Consider the following 22,377-nt stretch of genomic DNA (forward strand, 5'->3'; position numbering starts at 1 on the left):
GGAGGTAAATAATTTTCCATTTAATTGGAACAAAACTGAGGCCCAGTGCCTGAGAGAATACACTTGGGGATATTCTCTCTCTCATTAACACTTCTTATAAAAATGTGGTTACCCGAGACAAGGTGATGTCTTGTACACAAAAAACTTCCAGCTACCTAGAATAAAGATCCAACAAAACTACCAAATAGGGTTTACGGTGTTCGCCTCTAATGTTCCAGCTATGTCAATTGCAGCTTCTTCCCAAGGATGATCAGGAAATTGCCTACAAACCATTGGTACATGACTAGGCGATAAAATCCTATCCCCATTTTTACATTCCAGACACTTACGGACAGAGATTTCCCCTTGAATATCCATAACTGGCCACCAAAATCAGAACCTAATCTTTCCTTGGTTTCAACAATGCATAGATGACCAAGATGAGTCTGTGTCACCAATCTGCTGCTTAAAATTAGAGTGAGAACGGAACGAGTACCCCTTAAAAAATAACTCTGTTTACATACAATCCACCTTCATCATGGTCTATGGTTTGCCTAAAAAGACAAAATTATTGCACTGGCAAGCTCATATTACAAAGTCTTACACACAGAGTACACGGTTCCTGTAGAAAAAAGCACAAGTTCAAAAAGAGGCACTTCTTTTTTCAGAAGCAAGAGCCCTCACACACCCAATGGGTGTCATGCTTCATCATAGGGCAGCTCCTCGTTAGGCCGGCGCTGCAATGCCTAACGGGCCCCACCCGTTATTACATTCATTAAACCGATATCATCCACAAGCTCTTCCTTCCACTTCTCCTCAGTAACAACCCCCAAGCCAAAATGATCTCACAACCATTCACTTCCTCTTTGTAAAATTAATCCTGAATCTCTTCTAAGCGGGAACTGTTTCAGAGGCTAGACAATCAGTTGACACACCAGAAATATACTTCACCTCAAAACAAAATTCCTGTCCAGCTGACACCTATCTTCTTATCCTCAGTAAAAAGGAACCCAGACCTTTCTCTATTAAAAATTTCCTTCAAGGGCCTATTATCATAACAGGCTTTTAAATTGGTACCCCAGATTACATTTTTGAACTTTTTCAAAGCCCAGAAAATTGCAAAAGCTTCTTTTTCGATAGCAGAGCAATTAATTTCTGAACTCTGTAAACAACTGGAGGCACTTGCTATCAAACACTGTAGAACATTTTTTTTTTTTGCAAAAAGACCACATCCATTCCTTTAGAATTAGCATCCGTGACGATCATGGTCTCCTCACCAGGAACAATTGCCAGTAAACACAGTGTATTCCTCAACTCAATTTTCTAAGCCTCAAAATCTCCTTGACATACTTGATGCCACTTAAATTCCACATTTGTCCTTAAGATGGATCTCAAACGTAGTGATTTGAGTGCTTAATTCTTAATAAAATTCCCAAACTAATCAGTCATGCCCAAGAATTAAATCACCTATCCCTTTGAGCAGGGCTCCTTTAGAGGCTACAAGATCTGAAGAAGAATCAACTTGAATTTTGGTGGAGTTCTCTCACTATTTGTGTGTGTATTGTTATAGATGTTGCTTTAACTTTATGGGGTGAAGCATAATCAGTCTTTCACATAATTATTTAAGATAGGCAGATGGCTTAGTTGTTGCTTCGTATTCCTGAAACATTTATGATGAGATAAGATTGACGTACAGGGGGTAATGCCGATTATTTTCTGGTAATCCTTTTCACTCCTAGCCCTATTCTTCTTTGTCCCAGTTGTTCAGCCCTTCTCCTCTCCCGAAGTATCTGGCTGGCACTTGGCTTGGATTACAGGAAGGCTTTGGGTATTCCAGCCCTCTTAAGTATTTAGGGGTGACAGTTACATATTCAGCTTTGACAATAGAAGCAATGGCTTAGCATTGGAATTAGGGAGTCAATTACTTTGTTTCATTCTGCATGTTTGCATTGGTTTTCAGCTGGCTGGTTTTTTTCTGTAGCACCTGTACAGATATTTCAAAACCAGAACCTGTGTAGATGTTGGTTCCAGCTAGGGTTCAACCTCCATCATATTCAGCTCAATGGCATCTTCCTTTTCATGGAACAGTTCCAGTGGCCCCATTAATGCCTGCTCCCTTTTGAATAGTTCATCTGAATCACAACATTCAGCACTTCCATGCGCTATTATGTCACCCATAAGTTAAAGTTCAAGCTTAAAGTAGCTCTCCATTGGCATTGATGTTTTTGAAACTTTTACTATTGGAGGTTTGGTGGCAACTTTTGGCGGGCTACCTTTGGGTTTCCCTATGATCTTCACTCTGGATTATGAGGAGTGTTTCTGTGTTATCACCGATTTCTCAGATTAATGTACAATATGCCTGTGTGATTAAGGCACAAATCCCATCTGCACTAAAGTAAGACTAGCAAGCCTGTTAATATGTTTTTCTCATCCTTCACAGGATTCAGAAACGCTTCCCCAAGGTCGATAGGATCTTTTGACCCAGTGAAGAGTGTGGCTAACCATACACAATCAATTCAAATACATTTTTACACCATGACCCTTGTGGCCACAGAAGAAAACTTCAATCAATAAAAGTTTCAAAAGTTTATTTTATAACCACAAAGCCAAAGTCACAAAGATAGTGCACAAAATCAAATTGTAAAGGTAAATAAACACCATAGATTAACCAAATCTACAAAACAAGTTTAATGTATTCAACATCAACACTGTTAGACATTCAAGAAAAATAATGCATATTAATAAAGACACAATTTAAGACACAGACATACTCTTTGAATCAGACTGTTACTACATTAGTCAAATTGGATTACAAGGATTTAGAACTCAGGATTTTTGGATGTTATCCCTACTGCTAACCAAATTAGGGCAATCATGTGTGTGAACGGGCTAACACATGCGGGCAAAAGTCAAAAAGAAAGAAAAAATTTATTTGGAAAATCATCTATCTCCGGCTAAGTTAAACTAGCTATGAAAAATAAAATAGGCAGGTGTCAGCATGCTAACCTCTATTAAAGAAACGCAGATCAGGGGAAAATAACATTTGCATTAGAACATACCTCTCCAAGGGTCAGTGTTCAATTCAGTTTCATCAGCAAAGCAAGTAGATCATCAAAGTATGTTACAAGCACCATCAGGGGAAAGTGCAGAACACAGACTGCACATCAGGAAACATCCAAGGGGCAAGTAAACAGAACAATATTCTAAAGGGGACTGACTGAAACTTACAAAGTCCATCTCTAGTTAGGAATACTCAAAACAGCTTGATTGGTCAGTTCAATTGGCCCATATCCTGCAAAAGTGGCAATGTCCAATTAGAATTTGAGCACAAAACGAGTTTGCAACATGACAGAAAATTCTCAGGTTTGGTGTGAAGTAGTCTCTTCTTTCCATGTGAATCCAATAGTTTATCAATTTTGTACATCCTTTGTTGCAATCCGCATTCTTTCCCATTGAGCAAGACGATTTCAACAGTTCACATGAGAAAGTTCAGTTGAACAGTAGCAACTGCTTCAGCTTTCAGTCTCCATGTCTCAGTGTACCAGAATCAAGGTCATTGGGAAACAAGTTTTACACATTGAACAATGGGACCCTTTAATATTTATGGGCAACAACCTAATCGAAAAATTCATGTTCGAGGAGGAGAAACGATTTGTCACCTTTACATGACTGCTAAGCAGTCATTCACATAGCAACTAGGCACCATTAACTGTGCTCTAGTGGTTGTGCCTTCCACCCTCGTGAGTGTCTGAAGTCACCTAGGTTAAATAGTGGTTTATTGAATATAGCCAGTATCTAATTCCATGCTGATTGAACTAAATTGGATAAATTAGATGTGCCTTGGTGTTGCCCGTGAATTAATGGAAAAACAAAAACTGAGAAACCACATTGGAGTAAACCAAAGCATGGAACACCAGTGTCATGGAAAGATCATTTCAGGAAATGTAATTAACCTAAAAATGACAGAAAGCCTTTTAAAGGAAAGATCATTTTGAGGTAAAATTCAAAATGAAATAAAATTGCAGTTTAGGGGTGGTGAGGGGTTTTGAGTTCAGGGATGGGTGATATTTAGGGGTGATGAGAGTTTTTTATGGGCCAGGAATGGGTTATGTTCAGGCATAGGAAGGTGGTTTAGGTTTCAGAGGTGAGTGGAGTTTAGGGGTGGTGTGGGCTTTTTTAGGGATCAGAAATGGGTAGAGTTAATGGGTGATGAGATATTTTGGGTGTATTGATGCGTAGAGTTTAGTGGTGGCAAAGACTTTTTAGAGTTCAGCGGTAGATCGGGTGCACAGGTGCTGAGTGGGATTTAGGGCTCATGGATGGCCAGAGATGAGGGCTGTTGAGGGTTTTTAAAGGTTAGTGATGGGCATACTTTAGGAGAAATGAATAATTTTTAAGGTAAAGGAATGGGTGGAGTTTAGGGTGACTGGGGTTTTAGTGGTGAGGGATGGGTGAAGTTTATAGGCAGAAATAGTGTTACAGTCATGAATGAGTTGAGTTTAGGCCCATATGTATATTTCAGTTGCACCAAATTTGCGTCATTCAGCACAATCCTAACTCCATATTTATATTTTAACATTAGACACATCTAACGTCAAAATATAGAAGTAGTTTGCACTATTTTTTGGAATTGTGCGCCTACCTTGCGTCCATGAGATGCAAGATAGGTGTTCCCATCTAAAAATGGTGCTATGCCTATAGCCTCATATTTATCCCCCATGCTAAATTGATGCATAGGTGGTAGGAGGGGTTAAATAATGGCGCAAAGCTTGCTTTGCACCATTATTTAATGCCTGGGTCAGACCAGGTGTTAGGGGACCTGTGGACCCATTTCCATGGTTAAACACCATGGAATGGGTCTGCAGGTGCCCTCCCCAAGGCCCAGGAACACCCCTACCCCCACCAGAGGGACACTGCAGGATGGGGGACCCCATCCTAGGTAAGTATGGTAAGTATTTTGTTTTTTGCCATCGGGGGCCCTAACTTTTCGGGCCCCCTGCCTGGCACAGGGTGCAGTGACCATGCCCAGGGGACACTTGTCCCCTGTGCTGGCCATTGGGGTAGTGGGCATGACTCCTGTCTTTCCTAAGACAGGAGTCATGTTTTTGGTGGTTGTGTGCCAGGAAATGGCACTAGTCTGGTGAGAGGCATTTTTTTGCCTCTAACCATGCTAGCTCCATTTTTTGACGCACAACTCCCTCCTTCCCTACCGCCACCCCCACCCGGCTAGCGTCCTTTTTAGGGTCGAGCCTGCGTTGCATGCGCTAGCGCATGCGTATCGCAGGGAGACTCTTTTGTATTTAGAAAATGGCTCGGAGCCCTGTCAACTTCACGTCAGTGCTTTTAATTGGTTCGTGTGCTTCCCTAATAAAATCTGCTTGCTTTCATTAGTCGAAGGCACGCATAGGTCATGCCTTTTCCGGTGGCAAGCCCTCCTCGAGCGCAGCGACCAAGTACAGAAAATATGCGAGGCTCGCTGTTTTCCATCGGGCTCGTGGACTTTTTTTTCTCTAATTTAGAGCGCGATCTCGCTTGGCAGAAGTTGAGCGCTTTACATACTTAATTTCACTTTTTCGGGTTATGTACATAAATGCACTTTTGCCTGATAGGTGAAAAGTCGGGTTAAGAGTTTACAACGCGATCAGCTCTAACATGAGCAAACGCAAGACCCGTCGCATTGTAAATGCTTGTTTAAGATGCTAGCCCAAGTCTAGCGCCGGCTTGCGCCATTCCTTTAATATGGTGCCCGGCTGGTACTGTAGAATGGTGCAATCCGGTGCTATACTTTTTGCCCAAAAACTGCATTTGTGCAGTTTTACAGCAAAAAGTATAAATATGGGCCTTAGTGTTTAGGAATGGGTGGAGTTTATGGGTGAGGGATGGAAGAAGTTTAGGTGTGGTGAAGAACTTTAGGGTTCAGGGATTGACGGTGTTCAGGGTCTGTGGTGGGGAAGGAATGGATGGTGTTTAAGGATGGTGAGGAGTTATTGAATTACATTCAAGCATTAAAAGAAATTGTTTGGCAGTGTAAAATAAATAAATGTAAACTAATGTCCCTGGAAGTACAGCACTGAAACAAATACCTCTGTCAAAAATGTTTCTGAAAGTACGATCTGCAACCATTGCATTTAAACCTTAAAAAAACATACAAAGAGGTGGGGGTAGTGAGAGTGGAACAAACTCCTGTCCAGTGCCTTTTGGGAGACGTCAAGAGAAAAGGAAAATAAATGCAATGGAAATTTGTACAATTGGTGCTGGTGTTGGCCATGCAAAAGGGTTGCGATTACCTGGTGGGTGCACGGGGTCCAAATGTGCGGCGTTGGCGTTCAGACGTCAAGTAATGGGCGTTGGCAGAAGAAATTCGCTTAAGGTGGGCTAGGAGGGATGAACACCTTGAGGGGGATATGCAGGCATGGTGCAAGATGATTGAAAGTATTGCTGACCAGGAGGACACAGAGCACACAGGAGTATCATTTGGGCAGCCTAAATTATGAAGAGCAGTTTATGCAGAGGGACTGTGAATAGGATGAATAATAATGTGGAACACTTGTTGCAACTTTGCAAGCTGGCAAACGGACTACATCAGACATGTTATCATATAATGTATTGTGGGGGGACCATCCAATGTGTGCGCATGTGGTTATGGTGCAATGTTCCGAATGTACCGAAATTTAAAAAATGCAAAAATAAAGTTTAAAAAAAAAAAAGAATGCAAAGGTCAAATCTATGAATTGGTTTCTATGAAATGGTAAATGTTATTCGTTCTGCAAAGTTCTATTAAACAGTTTAGGTGAAACAGTTTTCAGTAATGGTATTCCATTAAATAGTTTTTTTTATGAAATCACATGCATTTGTGCCTTGGTTCCTATTTTGCTAGTCAAAGTAGAGTCATGCTACCTACTGAGATTAGAAGAGTGAGAGAAATATGATGTGACCACAGCACAAGAATGTTTGAGGGTTTGAAAAGGTGTGGATTGTGTATAAAGTTTTGAGGTCTCTACCAGGTCATGGATACACCTTTTTACCAGTCCACTGTCATTCCTACAGACAGTAGGATTTGAGTGAACACACTTTCTAGAGATCAAATGCTTTCTTTGCATGTGAAAAGCATTTGCTACTTTGTTTGGCATGTGTAGGCTAGGTAAGGGAACTGAGCCTTGCAAAGTACTCATCAAGTCTTCTCCTATACAATATGGATTCACAACTGTCACTATTTTAAATACTTCAGCTCAATTGTTAACTTTCTTGATGGTGCTGGGGCTGTGATGAGCTTTTACTGTTTTGATACAGTGTTCTAGCTGACTTAGAAGTGAATTGGGAAGTTAGTTTGTCCAAGAGTATTCAGAAGCTACATTAGTGGCAATCAGCTTTTCCATTACCAAGGGATCACGCTCTCAGATCTTTAAAGAAGGAATAGTAGTCTTCATTTAAAGAGAGTAGGAGCAGGCCCCACATTCCTAAGAAATTACCACCTAACCCCATGACTATTGAACAACTTGCGGCAAAGCAACTTGCTTCCATTTTTCACCAGCTGTCCTGGCAGATTTCGTGAAACTTATCTGCTGTCCTGGTTTTTAGAGAAGTTCCACTACAAACGGTGAGAGGTGCCTTTTTATGTTTTCCAAAGCAGAGATAGTTAGCAGCTGTTATAAGAACGCAATTTAATTAACAGGCATTAAAAATGTCATTTTATTTATGTTCTTAGTGCCTCTGCCATAATTCTATGCTGATGACTGCTGTCATTCTGCACGCTTGGTTGAAGCAAAATTGTAGTCCTTTTCCTATTTTTATGAAATGTCCTGTTTTTTAACTTTAAAATTCTGGTCACCCTGCTCTGCAGTCTCTGCAATCGATCACCCTCAAAGTTCCATGATTTAGGAGAGCTACACTTGGAATCAGCTCCTTTTCGGTTATGGTCCGTGGACACTAAAACGCACTTTGAAGCTACGGAAAACATAATGTTTATTTCCAGGTGAAACAGACATAAATCCTTTCTTTCCAACTATCTGGCCTGTATTACGTTTAGCAGCTCCATTCACTGTACTTTTAGCACCTAGAGTTCAGATGGATGAAAGCGTGCTTAATGCACCTTCAACAATAGAAAGTTCTTATAAACCCTCTTCATAAAACACTCACAATTCAGTCAGATAACTCTGTGGCATGTAGCCCAGCCCAACAAAACATTTACATTTGACACAAATTGCCTTTTTACATAATATATTAATAAAGCTTTGTTGCTTTATAGCTAGTTCCAAGCACAAATACCTTAGCAACACACAAAAACTGGCAACATTTAATGAGACGGTGTTGTACAGATGGGTGGCACCTCAGTTAGAAGGCTAGGATTCTCACGAGACAAACAATGTACACATCCAAATGATACTCATGTTAGAGTCTGCTTACAGGGTGCACATTTGAAACTTCAGTGTCTTTTGGGGGTGCTAATAATATGTCGTAGGCTCAGTCATCAGAGTGTAATATATAATACACTTGCTTATAATGGCTTTCAGCCAGGTCTCTGTATCCATTGGTTTGTTATTGTGTCATCCACATTTTCCTCCACCCACCACAAAAGAGCATTTGACAGTGGGTCAGCCCACTTCAGCTACTGGCTAACTTCATTGCGAGTAATTAAATTCTGTCCTTTCACAAGATTCATATCAACACTTGAAAGTAGTTCCCTTCAGTGTTAGGAAGTACTGTGCCACTGTGAACGTTTTGGCAACCAAACAATATTTTTGGTTGTAGCTATTGCTAGCTTTTGTAGACAGCTGAGTGCCCATCAGCTTCCACAACAATAGCCCTGGGCAAAACCCATGATGAAATAAAACAAGCATTGGCAAACCCAAAAGGCTGCATGCTAATGCCAGACCTTTTGGCTTTGACGATGCTTGTTTGCCTTGGAGCCTGTCAGCTTTACTATCATCTAATATTGTCGGTATTTGTATACCCACTTCCACCATTAGCATTGGCAAAATCCCTTTCTTAAGATGGGTGCCATTTTCCTACAGTTCTTTCATTTCCATTGACCCGTCATTTGTGGGTATTTTGAGTATGTCATTCAGCAACATACAACTAGATTCATTGACGGACTCACCAGTCAATAAAGACAAACTTAATAAACTCAATATCTTCTTCATCGTTGGACACACTAAAAGTTAAGAAAGGCGTTTTGTGCGTCATGCCTGTGTTCTAAAGAACACAAGTGCAAACCCTCTAAACTGACACCAGCTTCTAATTTCTAGGCATTGTCATATTATACCACATGTTCTTTACCTTTTTTAATTCTGTGGACCCCCTCTAAATCTGTACTTGAAGCCGAGGACCTTGCCTAAACTATTTCTATGATTTGAAACTCAATACAGAAAAATATACAAGAAACAGATGAAACAAATTATAAAATATTTTATTATATCTGTACCTTTCTCGGTATCGCCTCTTCCTCCACTCTCTGACTCATCCCAAACCTCATTCTACTTCTATGATCTCCCTAAGATACTTTCTTGACCCTTCTCTCCTCTTTCCCTTCTTGACTCGCCCAAACCTCATTCTACTACTACGAGCTCCCATAGAACTATTAATAGACTCTTCCCTTCTGTATCCCTCCTTGACTCACCTCAACCCTCATTTTACTATTATCATCTCCAAAATAACAGTTCCTAAACTCTTCCCTCCTGTAACTCTCCTTTGACTCATCCCAGACCTCATTTTACTACTATGATCTCCCTAATAACCCTTTCTAGACTCTTGCCTCCTCTAGCCCTCCTTTGACTCATTCCAAACATCATCTAACTAATTTTAGAACATTGGAATGTTGGGGGCTCCATTGCAGACAATGGAATACTCTGGGCATTTACTCGCTGGTAAAAGCCCGGAGCATCAACATTCCAATGTTCTTTGTTCACAGCACCAGCTGTGACCAAAGTCTCATGGAGCCTGAGGGGATGTTAATCCCCTCAGGCTTCATGAGGAATTTGTTTTATTTAATAGAACATTCTGCCCTTTAGTGGCAGAATGTTCTAATAGCCTTAGAACCCACCATAGCGGGCTCTACTTGCCATTAAAGGCCCTCTCCCTTGTTTTTGAACGCAGGAGCGGGCCTTTAATGGCCGGTAGAGCTCGCTACGAGGGGTTCAAAGGCTATATGAACTCCCAAATAACACTATCTTGACTCTTCCCACCTCTGTTCCTACTTTTCTCATATTCAGTCAAGCTAACAGAAGCACATGTTCTCTGCTCAAATTAACAATTTATATTTCCTTATCCTATACTAATCCAGCACTAGGTTCCGCAGTAGCGTTCTATTCACCGCAAAGCGTTTCAATGCATCCTGAGGGGTGGTAAGCGCTATATGAATACAACTACAATTAAAAAATACAAAATTCAAAATGTTTAATTTTAATGGGAAGGTTGGAGCTTTTCAAAATGTTGGTTTTATTTCTAACACAAAAAACAATATTGATAGACTCTAGCATGTGACTTCGTCCTTTTTGCTTCTAATACATGTTCTCTTTTTGTCAGCACCTAGTGCTGCTCCGATGAAGGCCTGATTAGGTTCTGTTTGCTGTACTTGTGCTGCTGACACAAATCAAGCTAAGGACATCAAGTTCGTTTTTAGCCTCCAATTTCAGTCCATTTACATTTACAGAGTACTTTAAATTAAAAAATGTTGTATGTTTTATGTATATGTACTTTATTAGTCTGCTGTTGTTATTTAAGGGTCTAAACATAATCCCCTAAGTGGGTGCCATAGATGGCCATAGGCTTGCAGACCGCAGGTTAAGCACCGCTACACTTTGCCCATGCGTCTTTGTGTGCTTGATACTTATGTCTCTTGGAAGACTATATCTTAAAATACCAAGGGGCATATTTATACTTTTTTGGTGCAAACCTGCACTAAAGCAGTTTTGCACCAAAAAGTTTAACACCGGGTTGCACCATTCCTGGGCGCCATATTTATGGAATGGCGCAAGCCGGTGCAAAGGGTGGGCTAGCATTTAAAAAAATGAGGTTACCCGGGTGGGACTGGCGGTATGGAAGAAGGAGGGTTATGCACCAAAAAATGATGTTAGGCTGGTTAGAGCAAAAAAAAGATAACTCTAACCAGCCTAGAGTCATTTCCTGACGCAAAACCATCCATACCACATGACTCCTGTCTTGGAAAAGGACCAGTGTCCCCTGGGCATGGCCATTGCACTCTGTGCCATGCGGGGGCCCCCAAGTTGGCCTCCAATTGCACTTTAATAAAAAAAAAAAATTACTTACCTACACTTACCCTTCTTGCCTGGGATGGGGTTCCCCATCCTCTGGGGTTCCTCTGGTGTGGGTTTTCCTGGGGCTTGAGGAGGGCACCTATGGATTTCTTCCTTGGTGTTTAACCATGGAAATGGGTCCACTGGTCCCTTAACGCCTTGTCTGACGCAGGCATTAAATAATGCATTATTTAGCCCTTCCTCCCACCCGAGCGTCATTTCAGCACGAGGGGATAAATATGGGGGTATGGGGTTAGCACTGTTTTTTAGATGGGAACGCCTACCTTGCATCTCATTGACGCAAAGTATGTTCATGCATCTAAAAAATGGTGCAAACTCCAATATTTTGATGTTAGACGTATCTAATGTCAAAATATAACTATGGAGTTAGATTTGCACCAAATTTGCGAGAGAAAAAAATGACGCAAATTCGGCACAAATGGGGTATAAATATGTCCCCAAGTATCAGAAGGCAACTTCTTAAAAGGGATTGATCATATATTTAGGAGATTCGGCCTTAAGTGCAGAGAATTCAGGCAGCTCTCTCCCTCCTATCCTTCAAAGGCTTAGCATGGAAGTACATATTTGCGTAAGCACGTATTTGAAAAATAACGGTCTCTCAACGTTAGATGAGATGGAAAAAGCCCAGCACGAGCCGGGATTATTTTACTATCGTCTTCCGCGCAGAAACATATGCCACCTCGCGACGCGAGGACCCGCCTCGTGCGTGTTTTCCTTCCCCGCTTCACAGTGCTTTGAGCCGCGAAAGCTTAATCACTCTTTCTTGCTATTTTAAATTGCAGTTGGCAGCCGCCGGGGAATAAAGCTATTTATGATTTCAACTACTCGAAACAACAGCAGTAATCTGAGTTAAATTTGTTTTGGAAAAATGTCCGTTCTGTAGGGATATGCGCACCTGTATAAGGTTGTTTTTATTTTGTAATGTTAACCTCGACTGCAGTGTTCCAGCTCTGTACGGAACAAAAACTGCTTTGGTGGGAGGTGTGTTATTTCTTACGAAGGTCACCTTTTTGCTTTGTTCTTCGTTAGGTGTATTCTCAGCGGAGTCATTAGTTCACTTTAAGGACCGAAACTCTGCTGTTTTTAAGGCCCAACTTCTAAAATAGTTCAGCTGTGCGAAAGGCTAATTGAATTTATCTCTTGTTGCTGAAACGTGGTAATGTGCTGGTCGTGAGTTCGAACTGGCTAAAGTAATCCTTCTGTCTAATTGAGTATTGTTGATTTTGGTAATAACAGCACTTTTATTTACAGTGCAAGAAACCTCTGAAATACGTTATGTATAAAAAGTTAATTTTAGCACTGGGATTGTGGTGGTGTGTTCACTGGTTCAACACAAGGGATGTGATCATATTTCCTGAGACTGTATTTAAATGATGTGGTATTTCGCCTGGCACGAGGTTTATGATAACTCTTTTCAGTGGAGTTGCTTTGGTTGCCAGTGGGGTTGCTTGGGGTTCCACTGAGGTTGGGTTGCATTGGTAGACTGTCTGAACTCAGGTATCTGCAGTGATGCATTATACATGTTAACAGTTGCCATTTTACTCATGCTATCCAGTGTCGTGTTTCAGAATTTGCTTCTGCGAAAAGAGGGATCTTGCAATGAAATTATTTTCTGTACTGGGTTTGTTTTTCTTACTATTCTGAGACTTCTTTTCCTTTGCTTCCATCTCTCTCCTTGTCCGGTTTTGAAGGCACCCATGTGTGCTTCTTGAGAAAGCAACCTGATTGCATCTTAAGAGGAGACTCTGGATCATGGGTACCCCCAAACATTTTTCACGGCGCACCAAAAATTTGTCTGTGAGGTGTCGGAGGGCCGCATTGATTGCAGCAGGGTGGTGGTTGTAGCGGAAGCGATGCAAGTACATCTAATTGTTGAATTGCACGATGTGAAACCTGAAAATCTGGGCTCAGTCCTGACTTACCCACTTAACCAAATTCTGTAATTCTTGGCAATTTCCTTATTTCACTTGTCCTCCTTTTTCTTCACTGTCACATATAGGAAGAACTCAAACTACAGGATTTTAAGATGTATAAACCCTTACCCCGTGTTTGATTTGAGTCACAATGTTGTTTATGAGTAATAGCAACCCGGGCCACCCAAAGGGTGCACATAACAACTGACTTGTCTCGTAGTTCACTATTGGCATTGTTGTCAGGGTGCTGAGGAAGCATGAATGTTTGTAAATACACTGATATAATCTGATGTATTAAGATGAAACAGTTCTGCTTTTTTGAATGTTGAATTATGAAGACATTTTATCATATTTTTACGTTTTCTACAAAATGACTTTAAAGATAAGTCTTCCTAATTTTAAGAATTGCAGGAATACCTCGTTGCTTCCTCCGTTTAACATCAATTACCCTTTAAGTACATGTGTGCCATTTGATGTCATTTATTTTTAATATCAGTGCTGAGTCAGGTAAACAGCAGTCCAGTTTTGCTTTTGAATAGTGGGCCGCATGTAAAGATCAAGAGGGCCGCATGCGCTCCCCAGGCCGTACTTTGAGTTTCGCTGCTCTTGACCCCATAAGATTATACAGGCTAGGACTTGAAATTAAAGTGATGGGACACTGTGGTGACCTCTGGGAATATTTTTAATTGGCCTTTTTTAAGGTCCCAGGTGCTGCCCATCATTCATCGGTGTGTGATATGGTGCCAGGATTGAGGGACATTGATTTTACCTCATTTTGAGGGAGATTAATTTTGCCTCCTATATGCTGGCGGGCACCAGGATGGACTTTGTAGTTTTGGAAGAGTCCCCTGCTTTGTTCTTACGTTGAATCACCAGCACTGCATGTGAGGCTTTTGGTATGCCTATACTCATAGGTGCTGGAAGTATGGTTGTGGGAGGTGCAGCAACACCTCCAAAATAATCATGCTGTGAGTTCAGAAGGTGAGTATGCAATAAAGATGCTTTTAAATGTTGTTTTTATTGTGTCACATTTGCTGCGGTTCAAAGACAGAGGTCAAATGTCATACCATGTCTCACACACTCCTTATTTCAACCCCTACTCTTCCTTAGCACCGTCTGTCAAACTCTGTTAATATAGAGAAAGTAAGGAGAAGGCAGGGACTCTATGGGGAGAACTGGGATATTTCTGGAAGTAGTAGTGGATAAGCCTACAAAAGCAAGATGTAGTAGCTGATCTGTCCTTGTGTTTTTTACCTCATAAACACCTGCCAGTTGCAGCAGTCTGCCACAGCCCACTGACTGCTTCACCCTGTACCTTCTAAGGTGACAGAAACAGGTGGTACCTTTAGACAGAGTGCTAGGCAGTGTTTATCTGAGTGTTTGTGCCTAGCCCTTGCTGGACCTCTCAGAACAATGCAAAGGAATAAAACAAGTGCTGGAGCAGGAAGGTGACACCATTATCCGGATGGAAGCAGGGAAGAAAGGAGCCACGAAGCAAGTAGATATGCTTGTACACAAAAGGTAGCACACATAAGTGTGTCATCAACTCTTTATGTATATGTGGCCTTTGTGTGAGAGAGATAATGTCCGCATAGATACCTGGGATTATAATTTCATCTACTGGGCATAACATGACAACCTCTGGGCATATGGCTGTGATTCATGGCATACGATGGCCTTCTCTTCCACTAATTGACAATCCATGGCCGTTGAATACCTTCTGTGGTAAATGTTTGCCACCCTGGCATCTGATGGCCATTCTTGGCATATGGCATACCTGCCTTGTATTTTCCTGTAGTTAATGGTGTAGAATGGGCACACCATGCCTATGACCATTATGTATTGCAAATGGTAGCCATCCCTGGAATCTGGTGACTGTCCCTAACGAATTATGAACATCTCTTGCTTCCTGTTACCAAAGCAACACTTTAGGGAGGGAGCCTGTTCAGTACGTGGTATCCTTACAGGGCAGTACCATATCAATAAGGACTGACTTCCTAGTTTTGGATGGCCGTAGTTCTGTTTACCACATGTGGCAACAGCAACTTCCCTTGATGGAATAATCCATGTATAGAGATCAAAGACAGAGTTATTGGTTGCTCACATGTCCCTAAGAGTGACTGATTCCTTGATATTTTCTTAAATTGTATAGAAAGTCTCTTCCAAAAAGAGCCGAGCACAGAAACGTGGTCTGACTGTGACATACTTCACATTTCTGATGGAGGTACTCCTTTCAAGCCAGACACCTGTCTCATTAGTTTATGGAAGTGGGTAACAACTTCAAATTGCAGAAATTTCTGAAACGAAAACCCCAAATGTTTCACTCATGGTCCCTCAAGGAGGTAAAAAGGGTATAAAAGGTGTCTCAAAAGTCTAGACAGTTGGGTCCATAAGACCATACTCCATGACGTAGGGGTACTCTCCTACACTGGAGCTGCACAAGTAACAAACTATTTTTCTTATTGCAGATGTTTTTCACAAAGAGGTATGTGCTGATCACACAAGCACTTAATAACAGTCTCAGTCAAAGAACTTTATATCTCTAATTAACGGTTGCATGTGGAATTTCTGAGGAATGCTGGATGAAGAGTATTTTAAGCACCATTACTATAGGGGTTCTTCATCTGACTGATTCAGTCTTTACTCATTTGAGCATTTGCCTAATTATTAAGTTTTAAAGGGTTTCACCTGCACCCTTATGAGGTTGCACCAATTTTCTCCTTGCTATAGGTTTCACTTTTGACCTGTTTAAAGAACAATAGAGAATTGTGGCCAACTGAGATAGACGGGTGCCATGGTTTATGATTCACAGTATGGATCGGGGGTTTCAGGACTTAATACTGAACTATTTTGTTTGTTCTCCATATAATTGTCTTTAATTCTACATTTATTTATGTACGTTCATTTATTCTAACCAAGTCTCTCAAGGAGCCATCTCTCTGAGCATCAGTGGGAGGCAGTTCATATAAATAGACATGGTCTAGTTAACTCCAGTTGGAGGCCACTTTATTGGCTGATACTTTGGATTTTTTCCCCAGTATTAATAAATTCTGTAAACTGTATGAGTCAACTTTAAAAAGTGAGCAGCCAAGCAAAGGGGTGCATGGTACACGGAAAGGGTGGTTATTTAGGTGTAGACGTTTCAACATTCACAGTTTCACTGTTGGCACTACAAATAAGTTATCCCAGGCAGCACAGAACCTCTTCTATATACCTTTAGAAACATTTTCTCTCACAAAAGGTTGTGAGCTTTGGATAAAAAATGCACTTTGTTACTTCCTGTTTTTCAGTTTTTCTCCCTCACATATCTGCATTGACCCCAAAGTAGCCTTCCTACTTGCAACATCTTATGACATGGGTATTTCGGGAAATTGAAAATGCCAGTGTATAACTTGTACTAATGCTTTCAAATATAAAACTAGTTACATGCATATTATACTCAGTAAATGAACTATAGCTGCCATCCATGAGCGACTTCTTCCTTTCTTGTTAATTAAGATTGGGATATCTATATTTTCAACGTCCCTCACTTGTTTTGGATCTTTACAAAGTTATAGTTGTCAGAGTTAGTTGCCTACAGTTTCTAGTGAGCATCAGTGGCCTTGTACCTCCAGATTCTCATTAATTCCATCTATAATTTACTCTTATTACCGTCTCAAATTTGCATTCTCACTCCCAAAAATCACTTTTTTTGCTGTAGGTGTTGACTGTTAAATGACTTCTTATGTGTTCTCTCCTCTCTGTTGAGAATCAAACCTAGCAAGCAGACTTCGGCACAACACATTTTTGGATTGGTAAAGCCCTGTACATTGCCGAAGGATCCTCATATTTTAATTCAGTTGTAAATTGTGTGCTACCCAACATCTGATACAGTCATCTAACTTTGATGCATACAACATTTTCAAATGTAATGCAATAGCGTGCAAGTTTTCATTTTTGCAAAAAAAATCACTTTTCTCAGAGGGCAACATTTGTGCCAACAGCTATTAGATCATTTGAATACCAGCCCCATATTTTATGTAGATTTGCTTCTCGCTGTTGTAACATGTGCCAAGCATCGGTATAAAGTAATTCCTTTATCCCACTCTCAGATGTCTTGGTGATGTGGCTGTAGGGGATTATCCAGGGGATATCGGTTGGATACTTCTAAATCACCTTTTAATGCTTGCCTTAACTTGTAGTTATCCCAGCACTTTTATCAAATCAGGTGTTTGGCTTAATTGACCTTTGATTGAGATATAGAGTCAATCAGCCTTTGATAATGTTCGTTTTTAGGGTCGAGCGCACAAGCGCTCCGTCCCTGTTGTAATCTCTCTATGTGCCTGTAACCCGCCCATGCCAAGCCCATCAGTTTGGTTGGTTCGTGGGCTTGCCTTTTCAAATTAGCTTGATTTAATTAGTGCAAGGCAAGCATACGTCATGCCTTTTCCAGTGTTTAGCCCTCCTCCACCGGCCAAGTACCAAAAACATAAGAGGCTCCATGTTTTCAGCCTGGTTTTTCACTACTTTATCTTTTTATTTTCCACGCAGCGCGATTGCGTAGGGTTTTACATCATCACGCTCGGTTTTGGGGTTTTCAATTTCAGTCTGATCGCGCTGGGTTTTACATAGGGCAATCGCGCTCATTTTTTTCTTTCAATTTATATGGAAGAAAAGTCCAGTTAGGAGTTTGCAACGCTAATAGCTCTAAGTCGAGCAAATGCGAGACCCGTTGATTGCAAATGCTTGTTATGTGGGTCTTGGAAAAGCAGATTGTTTCCCCCCCATCTCTTCACAAACCCCATGGGGTAGGACGGGCCTGTAGGGCAGTCAGGCAGTGCCTGAAGGGCTGATCTGACAGGTCAGTGTGTGAGATATTTGATGGCTTTTCATGTGCCTGTTTTATGTTCTGATGGGGCGGCTTTTCCTGTTCATGTCCCTGATAGTAAAACAAACAGTGCCTGCAGCGAGGTCAAATCCATGCAGTTTTCCATGCCTCACAAAAAACACTTTAAAGTTCAAAACTGCCCCAATTTCCCAATTTGCAAACATGAACAACTTTTCCAGCTATCTAATTCACTAATGAGGGTCACTTTATTTTGATGCCAGTGCCTATTTTCTATTCCAGTCCACCCCTGGGGCCCCAGACTAAGTATCTTTAATGCACAGAATGAATTCCAGCAGTATCGAGATGGACGCATAGGCACCCAAACTGTGTCAGGGTCCTTGATAATGCCCAGGCTCATTTTGGGGCCTTGCTGATGCAAAGACTCACTTAGCAAACGAAATAATGATGCAACAGCTTTAGCCCTTAACTGTATTCAGTCTTCAATAGCTCTTGCTAATGCTGCGATACACCGGGCATATTGCCCAGGACTACTTTTATCAATTTCCATGAAGTTGCCCAGATTCTCTTGGTATTACCCAGCCTTGCTGAGATTTACCGAGCGCACGACGTAGCATGTGATGAACAGAAACAAAGTCTGATTTTAATTTGCTGCAAATGACTCCACTAAGTGTAACTGCCAACACAGAAAAGTAGTTAAACTGAAAAATACTAAAACAAAGATTGTTCACAGCATTTCACACGAATCTCCAGAACTGAGTACAAATACGTTCATTCGTCATTAATTAAGCAGTAAGCATTCCCAGCAAATAAGTTTGGTATAATTTTCCCTTAAGGTGTTGATCGGCTAACAGAGTGATTCACACTACCCTGAACATTGTATTATGCAGCAATAAATCATCTATAGGCCAGAACAACACACCGGCTCCTCCCTCGTTGCTTTGGCAGTTAGATGTGTCCTGCATCCCTGAACCTCTTCAGACTTACAACTAGTCCTCTCTGACTCAAGCCCCCGGGGAAGTGCTTCATTTGAGACAGTGGTTGCCGGTGGGGCCCACTGGCACTCATTTTTGGGGAGCGGGCTTTTCTTTTCCTCCCCGACTTTGAGTTAGATTAAGAGACAAAAACATGGGAGGAAAGAAGGAGGAAGAAAAAGGCGGAAAAACAGTGACAAATGGGGGAAGGGAGAAGGAAAAAGAACTTGCAAGAGTGAGATAAGGAGCGGGGGGGGGGGGTTGATGGTGGATTACAAAGGTATGAGGTGGAATCAAGACTAGCAGCCTTTGTATTCTGCATATCAACAACCAGTAGTGCCGGCCAAGGGCTTCGGAGCCGAGCTTTGGACTCCAGCACTTACTCATTTACAAATAAAGCGCTACACCGGCCTGGAGGCATTCCGTGTGTCCGCATGACCTGTGTATCCCCTGACTTGGCCTGCCCAGAAAGCCTTGGACTCCCCCCTTGTCCATTCTCCTGGCAGTACAGGGGCGCGCGAACACAGACGTCCCCTGCATTACCGTCTCCTAATTACAAGTGACAATTTGCTCGGCTGACTTGCTGGGTCTATTTTCAGCACAAAGAGCATATTTGTCAATTACTTTCCCAGGCCAGCAAAGATTAAGTTACACACAAAAGAAGGCAGGCAGAAACCACAGAGCAGCTGCCGCAGACACACAGCGGGGACGCAGAATTCCAGCACAGTAACAGAAGCGCATGGGAGGACTTGTACTAAGTTATCCCCACCGGCGGAGGCATCGTAAGTAAAGTTCCCTTTCTTTGTTGTTTTCCGCATGTGCCCAGAACCTGTTTTGAAAGCACTGGTGTGTTTTATTTGGCACTTCATACATTGTATGAGCACATTGGTTCCTTCGTCCGTGCACGCAGACCCATGGAAGATATGTTTAGAGTGTGTGTGGAGTCAATCTGTCTATTGCCTGGCATTTCATTGACAGTCTCTACATTTATCAGACAAGTGCTACCACTGGTTGCTTCTCAGTGGCCCTGAGAGATGCATCGGCGAAAGAGAAACTATTCCTGCGAGGCAGAAATGATGGAGTTGAAATCCGGTCAAACTCCTTCGTTCGGATACCAAGAGCTTGCATTACCTCATCGTCCCTTCATTACAACATTGAGGCAATCCTGCATCAGTGTTGTAATGAATAGAAGCGAGGAAAGAGGACTCAGTGTAATGCAATTACCGGTTAGTATTTGAAGCTGTCATGCCCACCAGTGGCAAGAAGTACCATGCTGAAGGGAATTACAATTTGGCCCTCCAAATCTTGTAGACATATATTTTTTTGCAGTTTTATACAGCGCAAATTTGGTCCAAAGCATCGGAGCGCTTTACATCAGAACCATATTACATTACACAAGGTCAGTTTCCTTTTTTTTTTAAGGTGAGGCAGGAGATGCACTACAGTCCCTTCTGCGGAGCATGAACTGGAATTGGGCGGAGGGGGGGGGGAGTTCGCAGAAATGTTAGTAGCCGACCCTTTACTGACACAAACTGCTCTTCACTCATAGGTTGCCTGTTACTCACCCTCTCTGATGTCACCTTCCGGTCACCTACAGCCGTGTTCATGTTCATGTCTCCTCTGACACTTGTTATTACTGTGTTTTCAGTAGATCTGCATCTCCTAAATCCTTCCTAACTTCCTTTGCTCTCGAGCATTCTTTGCTGTCCCCATTAGTCGTACTAAGAGCTCTTTCTTAGCAGAAAAGCCTTTTATTCCAAGGGCTGCCCGCAGTACCAGTGGGTGCTGGCGAATTTTCAAACTGGTGAGGCATACATTTCTTCCTCAGATTTGCTGTGTGAAAGAGCAAATTGAGCGAGCAAGACCTCCAGTAATGGATTTTGTGGGCTTAATAGAAATAGAATAACACATTAGTGATGAGTGGCTATGTCACCAGGTGGCATGTTGCCAAGAATTTCCCAAAATATTTCGCTAATGGGTCATCACATCAGGGTTCTCTGTTATGTCTCCCAGATAGGCCATTGTGACGTGGTTATGCAGGATGGTTGAAGAGTGGACACAATTTCTCATGTGTGGTTTACCACACCATGCTTAGGAAGCATGTTTTAGTTTCAAATAAGCTTTTATGTTTTTATTATGGGTCTCTATTAATATAATGAGTAGGCAAAGTATTAATATTATTATGCATTTTGGAATTGCGATGGTTTTAATTAACCGAGTCAATAAACTTAAACTTGAACTTGAACATGTTTGTAAGAATGCCCAAAAATCACTTTCTCTCTGTCTTTTCCTCAACCCCACACCCAATAACATATCTATAATTATGAGGTCCGGCCATTAAAAGTAATGTAGTGTGTATTTACTATTCTAACTGCACACTTGCTTTGTTAGTAGGGACGCTTATAAAGCGGACCCAATCAAATATAACTGCACTTTTTATTTTTTTATACACTTGCTTGAAATGACCTAAACACACTATGGGAACAGGTCCTCATAGAGCACTGGTCCTCACAAGGATAGTGTTTGTCTGGGTCCCACAGTGTTTACCCACACTATGAAGACCATTGCGGTCCTCACAGCATCAGTTATACACAAACACACGCACACATGCACACACGCACCCAAATTGCACACACAGTCAGAGTGCTCTTCTTGAGCAGTACAGGATGCTCATGATGTGAAGGATTAATGGTTGTTAGGGTGGTATGCAGAGCACTCTGGGTAGAGAATAGAGGATGTTCGTGGGAAGGGGATGATAGGGCGAAGAGTGCTATTCAGATGGCATGTGGTGAGGATGCACTGGCAGTATACTCCAGTTGAAAAGTGCTCATGGACAATGGTGAAGGCTACTGAGAGGGAGGAGCCACGCTACTCGTGGCAGGGGAGATTGTGGGCTTAGTGGTGGTGGTGGTGCACTATCCTCAGGTAGTACATGTGGTTCAGGGATCTCAATGGAAAGACGTGCCCGGGGTTATCTGACCTGCCTATGGAATCCCTGTGTTACACGGAGTTATTCTGTGAGCTGCTATTGATAGCGCAAGTTTCCTTTATTTGCCTTGCACTGAGGTGTCCACATTTAGTCTTGCCCTGACCAGCTGATACAATTTGGACTCATCTTTCCATGCTTCTCCAACCTCTGAACCGCCTTGACTCCAAACTGCTTAAAGTGCATGATGTTACTGATGGCACCAGGCCACCTCTCTGACTCATTCATTTTTTTCTATTTTTTTGTAGTTTTATATAGTGCAAATTCGAACCAACAGCATTGAAGCACTTTACTTGAGAACCAGATGACATTCAGTAAGGTGAGATTCATGTTTCTATAGGAAGGGGGAGAATAGTTGATTTGCCCAGAATCACAGGATATTGAACAGTCACTAAGACTGAAACCTGGTTCCCCAGTTTCTAAGGAA

General features: G+C 41.8%; 1 protein-coding gene across 9 annotated transcripts in view; it reads left to right on the plus strand.

The window, feature by feature from the left end:
• The window catches only part of PHACTR1 (phosphatase and actin regulator 1), a 1,185,412-nt gene that overhangs the window by 595,897 nt on the left and 567,138 nt on the right, over positions 1-22,377 (plus strand). Inside the window, exon 1 of one of the 9 annotated variants that reach the window (XM_069219735.1) lies at positions 19,667-19,746. The exons of 7 other annotated variants lie outside the window; for them this stretch is intronic. In XM_069219735.1, coding sequence (XP_069075836.1) covers positions 19,704-19,746 — 43 coding nt within the window. In that variant the 5' untranslated portion in view covers positions 19,667-19,703. Of the gene's footprint in view, positions 1-19,666; positions 19,747-22,377 lie in introns of those variants that run through there. One more of the 9 variants, XM_069219731.1, reaches the window with a different exon arrangement.

The sequence above is a fragment of the Pleurodeles waltl genome, chromosome 2_2 (assembly GCF_031143425.1).
Source record: "Pleurodeles waltl isolate 20211129_DDA chromosome 2_2, aPleWal1.hap1.20221129, whole genome shotgun sequence".
Lineage (NCBI taxonomy): Eukaryota > Metazoa > Chordata > Amphibia > Caudata > Salamandridae > Pleurodeles > Pleurodeles waltl.